Source organism: Bidens hawaiensis, unplaced genomic scaffold (genome assembly GCF_021521415.1).
Source record: "Bidens hawaiensis isolate Kalapana, Puna unplaced genomic scaffold, B.hawaiensis_p1.1 tig00028814_1, whole genome shotgun sequence".
NCBI classification, from domain to species: domain Eukaryota; kingdom Viridiplantae; phylum Streptophyta; class Magnoliopsida; order Asterales; family Asteraceae; genus Bidens; species Bidens hawaiensis.
Genome location: NW_027494737.1, coordinates 43,368 through 53,404, shown reverse-complemented (window position 1 = coordinate 53,404; position 10,037 = coordinate 43,368). Strand labels below are relative to the sequence as shown.

Genomic DNA, 10,037 nt, shown 5'->3' with positions numbered 1-10,037 from the left:
GTGTGGGCCGGTGTAGGGCTTTTTGTTTGGAGGGTCTTGTTGGGCTTGCGGTTGGGCTAACACATAATTTTGGGAGTTGGGTTTTCTCTTGTTGTTGAGGTAGTGGGATGAGTTGTTGTGGTTGTTATTCTTGGAGGATTCGGGCTTAGAGGATTCGGGCTTGGATTCCTTGGTGGGCTCAGGTGTGGGCTTATCATTGGGCTTCTTGGAATTCTTCCGCGTTAATTCCCGGCCTTAACGTGGTTCTCGGTGAGGGTACCGGCTAGGGTGATGGCATCATGGAGGGTTTGAGGGTCACAACTTAGAACAGAGTCTTGGATTTGCATAGGCAAACCCGAGATGTACTTATCGATTGCACGTTCAAGGGGAGTGACTATGTGAGGGATGAGAAGGCTCATTTCATGGAAACGGTCGTTGTAGACGGTGTCATTTCCTCTTTCTTGTTTCAAGTTCCAAAACTCTTCTTCCAACTTTCGAAGCTCATGTTTCGGGCAAAACTTCTTGAGCATGAGTTTCTTGAGATCGTCCCATGGCAAGGCCATGGCAACCTCAGCGCCAAGCGTGCGCTTCACACCATTCCACCAATTGAAGGCATTCTTCTTAAGCATACTCGAGGCGTAAGTGGTTTTCTTGTCCTCGGGACATTCATAATGGAGGAATATGCTCTCCATTTCTTCGAACCATTGGAGGAGAACGGTAGCATCGTCGATACCGAGGTATTCGGGCGGGTTGGCACTCTTGAATTGTTTGAGAGGGTAAGCATTTGGGTTAGGAGTTGCGGATGATGAAGAAGCATTCACAGTTTGCAATTGAGAGATGATCGTTGGGAGGGCTTCCACAATACCTTTAGCAATGCGGGACGACGTGCTGCGGCCAGAGTTGCCGGTGCGACGGCCACGGTTGATGAGGCGAGAAGACATACTGCAGGGGTAAAAGGTGTAAAATTTGTAAGACTCGGGTGAATATTGCAGGTATAATTAATTGACGAAATATAGTAATCGTGCATTGAGGTTGGGATTGTGTTTGAGGATTTTCATTATTTACGAGACTTGATTATATAACATTTATCATCTTTAAAATTTTGAGAAAAATAGATATATATATACATATATATATATAACAACATAACGTGAATTAAAATACATGGGTTCATTTGTCGGTTAGGGCTTCATGAACCACCATGGGTTCTTCCAACAAATGAAAAATATCGAAAACCAAATAAACAAAATATATCGAAAATCGAATTTGAGGGGGTGTTGAGGTAGATGGTTGAAGTAGTTCGGGAGCCACCCCATTGTACATACTTCATCCATCCGATCAACAAAACACAACACGGAAAAACCGAGTTTAGCCACGAAATCACCGTGAATTCGGTTATAAATTTAAGGATGTGATCGTCACATGACCACGTTGATACAATGAGGGTAGTAGATTCGGGTACGTTTGGTGTGATATGCTTTGGCCTAATAAGTTCCACACCCTTACCGAACACTCCAGGAAGGCAACCAGGTCTCGCGGTTGATTGAGATTTATGCGCATTGCACTTCCTTAGGCTCGCAAGCCTTGGTGTCAAGGGTTCGGTAAACAAGTGCGTCCCTCTTCCAGTTACTACATATCCGTCCAACGAATCATCCTCAAGGAGAGGGGAGCAAAAAGGTGGGATTCCTAAGGAATTTCCCGATAAAAAATCGTCCTAGAGTTTTGAAAACAATTCAGTTTTGGAGGGTGAGGCATAGCCTCGGATTAAGTGTGTGTCCTTTGTATACAATTGTATATGATGAACAATATAAATATGCTAAGCTATGTACAAAATTTAAACAAGTAGGGTGCACGTATAGGAACACGTAAAGGGACCCTAAGCATGCTACTACGTCGTTACGTCTAACCACCTATCTTATAGCCTTCGGCTCTGATACCAATCTGTCACACCCCAACCTACGGCGGAACATGCCGGGGCGAGACATTGATTGTATCATAGCTCAGAATACACTAAGTAAAATACACGTGTCAATATCTAAATTATTCATTCATATAACAATTTTCAAAAGCACAAACATGTCTAACAATAACGTTACAAATCGATAATAAATAATTTAAAACAAGAAAAAGTGTTCTTCAATCATCAAGCAACCTAAGGTCTCATCTACTTCCAATACTTGATTCATCCAATAAAGCTTCATCCGCCATACGTGAAAATATATATTTTGTCAACATAAAGCTGAGCAAGTAAACCACGATTTTGAGTATATATAATAATAAAATGACAATTCCGTGCGATAATTGAAAATCACTACAACTAGTATAACAATAAATAAAAGTTGTCTTTTCAACCAAATCGTAATGATAACGGTTTAACTTAACGGCGTATGATCATACTAATGAGGATGAGGATACCAACCAACATAAAGTAAACACATAGTCACATTGCACATATCAACTAATCGAGCAATTCCAATTACGCATATAGTGGAATCGTAGTGAAAACAATAATTTAGTTCTGAACGCATAACGCCCCCAAAATTGTAAAGCGGTAAAAAGGGGGATGTGAATTTACTTACCTTATAGGGTAGGATAAACGAGGATGAGATAATAAAGAAAATGATAGGATGGAAAACGATCAAGCTCCTCGAGGGTTGCCGACAATTATTCCTAGACGTTAATGATAAAGTGAGTTAAATATGGTCATAACGAAAGGTTAAGTTTTATGACGGGTTTCGATGTGGTTAAAAAAAATATTGAAAGCTACATTATTGTTAGATATTAAGGCTATTGTTATATTTATAATTGTTATTATTATTATTACTATTATTTTTATTATTAATATTTAATTATCATATTTACTGATTCGTATTTGAGTTTGATAAGTAAAACAAATAATATATATACATTAACGGAAAAGTTAAATGAAATATTTTGATTATCTAATATAATTTGGTTCGTTAACGAGAGTCATAAAAAGAATATAAATTTACATCTTATTTATAAAGTGTATGTGTATAATATGTACGTGTATATATATATATATATTTATATAGACTCAATTATAACATTTAAACAAGTATATATATATACACATATTTATTCGTAAATATGAAAAGAAAAGAGTTGTTATGGGGTTCGGTTTATTAAAATAATGTTTACTTAGCGCTGTATTCAAATAATACATTAAAGAAAGATTAGAAAAAAAGAAAATCAAAAACCGGGCCTGGAGGACTCCAACCCGCGCCCCAGGCCGGCTCAAGCTTTACAAACACAGGTGCTGGCCATCAGGCCAGCGCCTTAACTTGTTACAACAATAGAACATGTAATATAAATACGGATTACTCGGATTATGTTCTTCCCCAATTCAAACCCTAGGTTTCAAATTGGTTTAATTGCTTGATGTTTGTTACAATTATTTTAGGGTTAATGTCATTTGGGCAAAAACGAATTGAATGCACCTTGTAATTACCTTATATGTTACTGAATTGAGGGAGAACCAAGAGTATATGGTGGCGGCTCTAGTGTGAACACGAGACGGGTCTGAACGGCCTTGCAGGTGCGGATGAGTTAGGGTTTAGGTTCGTGAGGTAGTTGAGGACGTGTGGGCGAGTTTAATTGAATTGTAAACGAGTATTTATAGTGTATTGAGTCAATGGCATCCGCGGTTTATATTAACGTCATAGCTGTCAATTTGTAACAAATTTCCATGTTTGGAGTGTCAGTGTGACGCGTATAAGGTAGGCTAAAGATTTGTTCTCGTCAATTTCTTGATTTAATCCGTAAATTATGGTCCAAGAAAGATGGGGGTGTGTACATCGACGGTGGGAGAGGGAGAGGAGGAGGGAAACAAGTTGAATAATAATTGCAATCGGGTCCTTGGTCTTTGAGGTTGCATGCAAAATGGATCAATTGTTAGTTTGGGGTAGATATTGCACGTGAATTATAGTTATAATCAAATAAAATAAATAAATAGGTAAAATGATAAGCAACAATGAACTTTATTGATAAAATATCCGAACCCGGGTCGGGTAAAGATTACAAAACCGATGGAAACGGAAAACCCGAAATGTTACACAAAATTACTTTCTATGTACTTGTGGGTATCATCGTTTATCTTTAAACGTACGTTAAACATCTTTTATGTGAACTTTTAGTAACATATATTTTGTTCTTTAGGCTGGTTGTTTTTATCATTAAGTCATACCATATGACTTTCATGTGAGGGTAACTTTTTTCAAACTTTATTCATGCATTTTTCCTTTCACCCTTGATTACCATTAATACTTTGTGTATGCTCTCCATCTCTATCGCAAATTTGTAGGGGATGATGGACGATTTATCCACTTAAAGGATGTACTTTATAGATGATGATGGTTTTTTCGCGGGTCATTTCTTCAGCACTTAAAAGGATGGTACTTCATCGATGATGATGGTTTTTTCGCATTTCATTTCTTCGGCCTAACTTTTTATTCAACTATTATTTTATTTTGGGGTTGTCTCAAGAATCAATGGACATCATACCAAGTCTACTGAGGTCAAAGAACGATCTTGATGCTAAACTGAAAGCAACTAACGATGAAATGAGAATGAGAAGACGCTCAATTGTTAATTGGAAATATTTAGTTATTGGGTCAGGGTAAACGTATCTCCTTTGTACTTGTCATACCTCACCCTCTATAATATCAAATCAAAACTTGAAATATTTAGTTTCTTTCATTAATTTCCTTTAAACAAAAGTTATAAAACCACTGATTTAAATTGTTTTATTAAACTAAATAAAACAATGTGTTTATATTTATATAGAGCTTAAATGTGTTCTTTAAAAATTTAAAAGGCGTTTTAATTACATTTTTCTAACTAGTATTTTCAACATTTCTTATAATGTATTTAAAAGATAATGATATTATGTTTTATAAAAATAATTAAATATTTTTTGTTAGATTCGGGTACATAAGATTTAATGTTACCGGAGAAAATAAACCAAACTTGTTGATCAAGTCGTATGTTATTTAATCTTTTTTATTTACTAAAAAAAATTAATGTAAACTATCTTTAAAAATTACTTTAAAAAGACTCTTCAAAAAAATTAAAACATTTATTGAAAAAACTTTTAATACGAAAAAAACATTTTTTAATAAGAAAAAAAAGTTATTTGGTTATTTTAAAATAACATTTGAAAATAAGTATAGATAGAAAAATTGTAAAAAGACTTTTTTTAATCGGAAAAAAAAAATATTTTTGAAAAACAATAATGATACTAAAAATAAAACAATAGAGAGGAAAAAATAAAAAGGTATGAATAGTGTTAATGTAAAAGTTAAATGAATGGATACTTTTAGTAAAAATGAAAAGGAAAAATGGAACACCTTTAACACCACCCTTTCCTATTAGGACACCAGAAATTGAAAGATAAAACGTAAGAGCTAAAATTTAAAATTGCTGATAATGTACGTGTGGATTAAAACTCATAAAGATAGTATTTAACCATTTAAGCTACCAACTTAACTTATTTCAATTAAATATGTAACTAGAATATACACCCCTTTATTTAACCATCTCAAACAACTTTCTATTACAAGTCCAAAAAGAAAATGTTTAACTAATATAAATATGCCAGAAAGTAAAAACACAATTTGTTTTCAGAACTTGTCATTCCACTCTAATTAACTCCGTTGGGATTTTTGTTTTTGGCTTTTTTATTTATTTTTTATTTTTTATTAACTTTTCTTTAGTGTTTGGTTTAAAACTCGTGAACCTTAATTCATTCTGACCTGAATCCCTTTGACATGTGAGACTTGTCCAGTTAGCCAGACCTATTCAAGCTCTATTAAGTTTAGTTTGTTTTGAGCTTTTAACAATCCAATCCCTAGTAGCTTACGACCATCTCGCTTCATCCACACCCATGTACATAACCATCCAAAATAACTTTCTTACGAGTCCAAACAAAAAACTTCTGAGACTGGCCATAGATTCATCCTACAAGCCCGTATGACCTAATCCATAACTTTACCGAGTTCACTCGGTTTTCATGCTCCATCTCTTGCAAATCCGTCAATCAGAGAAAAACAATTCAACCGATTTTAAGCATACCAGCTTTCCCAATTAGTTTGTTAAATGTCGAACCAATCCGTCTCAAAACACCTGTAACTGACATTCATAATGTATGATGAATCTTGCAACAGATCACTAGTGATTCTTTGTCGAAATGACAAATAAATAAATATACGAATATGATAATATTTAATGAACCGATTCATCTAATTTACACCGAAAAAGTAGAACCATATTCTACAATAATAATAATAATAACCAAATGTAACAACAAGGTTGCGGGTAACATTTCAAAACAGATTACAGCACAAAACAACATATGAATTTCCAAACCGCACCTTAACGCTTGGAGAATTGTGGTGCCTTTCTGGCTTTCTTGAGACCCGGTTTCTTTCTTTCAACTGTTCTTGCATCTCTGGTAAGAAGGCCTTCTTTTCTAAGTGGTTTTCTATGATCTTCACTCACTTTTAATAACGCACGCGCGATACCAAGAGATATTGCTTGTGCCTGACCCGAAAGACCGCCTCCGTGTGCTTTAACAAACACATCGTAGCTGGTTTCATATCCTAACGTGGCCAATGGGATTTTGATGTATTGAAGCCATAATGGGTTGCCTTGAAGATATTCCTGTATAAATTTAATATATGGATGATGATGTGGCAAAGATTATTTGATGCATAACAAAAATTAGGTCATATAAGTTGCTTACATGCCCAAATACTAATAATATATTATTTTGATCAACTCATGCTGCCAAATGAGTAACGGTTTATAGAACAAAATATTGCATTATTATCTAACAGAGCTGACTTTTTTTTCACGACTTGCTAACATTACATGACTCGACACCATGTTAAACGGGCTAGGACCATAAACGGGCCAGAATGTTAATGACACGATTATAATCTAAACTTGTTTAATTAAATCAAGTTGAATAGATTAAAAACTCCAATAACTAACTATACACATTTCACATATATAAATTCCATCCTGTAGGCTAAGCCTAATTTAAAGTTTTCTGCTTCTTCTAAGTTCTAATATTATCATCTATTAAGCGAATCATATCAATTATCGTATTAAGGATGTCGAACCATTTGTACTATATAACTTTCTTAATTATGTTAAATGGCTTGTATTAGTTTACTATTGTTATTAAACTGATTATATTTAATCGTGTTAAACATGTTCGTGTTACCCGTTAATTAAACACAATCCATGTAGCAAACTGTTAAACTGATGCAATTGCAAATTTCCCCCCAAATTTTTACTTATTAATTGGAGTAAAATTTTGCAAATTACAATTCCAAAATCGAAATTCAAAACAGTAACAACACTAATTACCTTGGCATCACGGTAATTAATGATAAACTTGCCGGTGCCTTCCTGAATAACAACCCTAGCAATGGCACATTTCCTGCGGCCAGTGCCGATAAGCGTCTGGGCGGCAAACCCACCTGGGAGTCTGGATTTCACATACTTCTCGATGTTCAAAGTCTCCAAATCGGCAGTAAGAGGCTCAGCAACGACTGTGGCAACAACTGTAAGTTTTGTTTTGGGATTTTGAGACTTAAAGGATGGTTTGAGTGACAGGGAGAAGGGTTTTTGTGAGATTTGTGAGGAGAAAGAGAGAGAAGAGAAGGAGGATGTGAGGGTAGAGAGGGATACAGTCGCCATTTTTGTAAGTTTTGGTTTTGGGGATGAAGATTTGGTTGAAGATGAGTTTTTGAGTGTGGAAAGGGGGATACAGATAACGTATATTTTGTTTGCCAAAAATGCCCCTTGTTTGAGAAAAATAAATAATAATATTTGCGCGGGTTATCGGTCGGATGGGTAACCGATTGGGTTACTAGGCTTAACCGGATCGGTTCCAGATTTCCAGGTATGACTAGGTAGTTGTCGGTGTATCTAAATATGTTGTGAATATGTTGGCTTGTTTTAGCGTGTGTTAAAACTGTTTTTAACGAGCGAGTTACTAATATGAGTCAAGCACCTAACATTGAGATGTTCACTGTTACGTAATGAATTAGGTGACCTGTTTATCAGTAGTCCAACTACGACGTAATCTGGTGGTTTGTTTATCCAGAATGATGATGTAAAATTTAAGTGTGTATTTTAATGATGATAAAAATTGGATCGTGTCAACATGGATCATACTTGTTTGGTTGCTGAAGACGTGGTTTATGACTAGTATATATAACAAAAAAAGAGTTGGTTATGGGATCGGATATCTGATGATAATCATCAGATATCTGATTATAGGTATCAGAAATTTGATTAGACTTGACGCTCATCAAAGTTTTGCTCTGATCTTCTTAGTGTTCTTTGTTTTTAATTTTCGATACTTTCAAAAGATAATCAATTGATTTACTGATATATTATTCCTAGCATAAAGAACAATTGCATTAACCCAAAAAGGCTAACACATATAACAAACATTACGCATTACCATTATTATGAGTTCGATTGCTTTAAAACGTTATTAAATATGCAAATTTAAGAGTTTAGGAACCGTTTTTACGAGTTATGATATGAATTGCTAATATGCATGGCTAGTTTTAGTCTATCTGATAACTTAACTCCGTGCATTTGATATACCAAAGATACTAAGTAAGCTGACATGTAACCATATGATTTTGATTATATAACAAATGACTCGAAATTGAACTATCTAACGTCATTAATGATTGGAAAATACATAACTGTTTAACAACTTAAATGATTTATCTACTCTAGCTAGTAATATTAATATTGATAGTGGAAACAAAGAAACAAGTTTCTAACTTACTCTGTGTATCAATTTAGAATATATCACTAGTTTTATCAATTGTAATGTCAAGTGTTAATAGATGTTAATCTGCAATGAAGTACACGAATTCTCGTAATTAGATTGATAATGCTGTTATGAATGATCCATAATGTGAGACATTTTACATACATAACTAACATCTTTAATTATATTGTATTAATGTTTTCTCTATAAATAATGGCTCTTGTATTTGGTATTAGATACATCTCAATGAATAAGAACTTTTTCCCTTTCTTTACTCATTTTCTCTATATTCCGTGATTATATACATATTTGATGGAGCTAATGAGTTATTTTTTTACAACACGTTATCAGCACGACAGTCTCTCCACAACCATTGCAAGTCACTCAATTTCCTACCAAGTTGTATTCATCTATTGAGGTAATAATCTAATCCTCTTCTGTTTACATGCACAATACATTCCTTTATGACACATATTATTCTTTATGGTTCTTTGAATATGATTATGTGACTTTTGGTATGGTTTTGATTTATGTGGATCTTGTCTTTTATAAAAGTTGTTTTGGTTTGTCAAGAATGCTTTTATCATCTTATCCTCATTTACTTATATGATGAATTGTATCTTTAAAACAATGGAATTTGTCTTTGATTTCTCATGATCTGAAAATACGTTCACAAGGTTAGCTAGCTAGTTAACAATCTAGAAATAAAAGGTTCACACTCTTCAAGGTTCTTGCTTTCTGTTTGTTGGATTATCGTTTTTTTGTATATGCTTACTAGTTTATTTCTGATTGACAAAATGGATGTTCACAAGTTCTTTATTTTATTATAAAAATTATGTTGTTATCAGTTTATTTAAATAAGAAATTGTCGTTAATTGATAAAAAGCAAATAGTTAATAAACCTTTTTTTTAAATTTATTTTATCATAAGATTAAAGAGTGAATACGAAAGGCTTATCCGGGTTTTGTAACTAACAAAAGATAACTACTATTTTTTCCTTTAACAAGATTAATGGACAATTTTTCTGTCTTTGCCAATTTTATAAACTGGTCAAGGAATTAATGGGTGTCTCTCATAATTAATTTGTGATTATCATATAACATATAGTAATAATACTAACAATAATAATACTTTTATTGTTGTTTTCATTCTCTCATTGAAGAGTATTAATAACTTGATTATTTATTCAATTTTTTTTTCTCGTATAACTATTTGATAATTGTAAGTATTTATT

The 10,037-nt window shown here is 33.7% G+C and overlaps 1 protein-coding gene across 1 annotated transcript; it reads right to left on the bottom strand.

Annotated features, from left to right (window-relative positions):
• Nucleotides 1–6,243: 6,243 nt before the first annotated feature.
• On the bottom strand, nucleotides 6,244–7,793 carry LOC143577813 (small ribosomal subunit protein uS9c-like). The gene is made up of 2 exons (XM_077061541.1): nucleotides 7,375–7,793; nucleotides 6,244–6,660 (listed from the first exon to the last, which is right to left on the bottom strand). Exons 1-2 carry the CDS (start codon nucleotides 7,705–7,707, stop codon nucleotides 6,373–6,375), a joined length of 621 nt encoding a protein of 206 aa, XP_076917656.1. The 5' UTR covers nucleotides 7,708–7,793; the 3' UTR covers nucleotides 6,244–6,372.
• Between the last annotated feature and the right edge of the window lie 2,244 nt (nucleotides 7,794–10,037).

Excerpts from the sequence above, each read along its gene's own strand:
- LOC143577813 (XM_077061541.1), bottom strand. The coding sequence starts at position 7,707 with ATGGCGACTGTATCCCTCTCTACCCTCACATCCTCCTTCTCTTCTCTC. Across the intron at positions 6,661-7,374 it reads TTAATTACCGTGATGCCAAG|GAATATCTTCAAGGCAACCC; the intron begins GTAATTAGTGTT and ends AAATTTATACAG.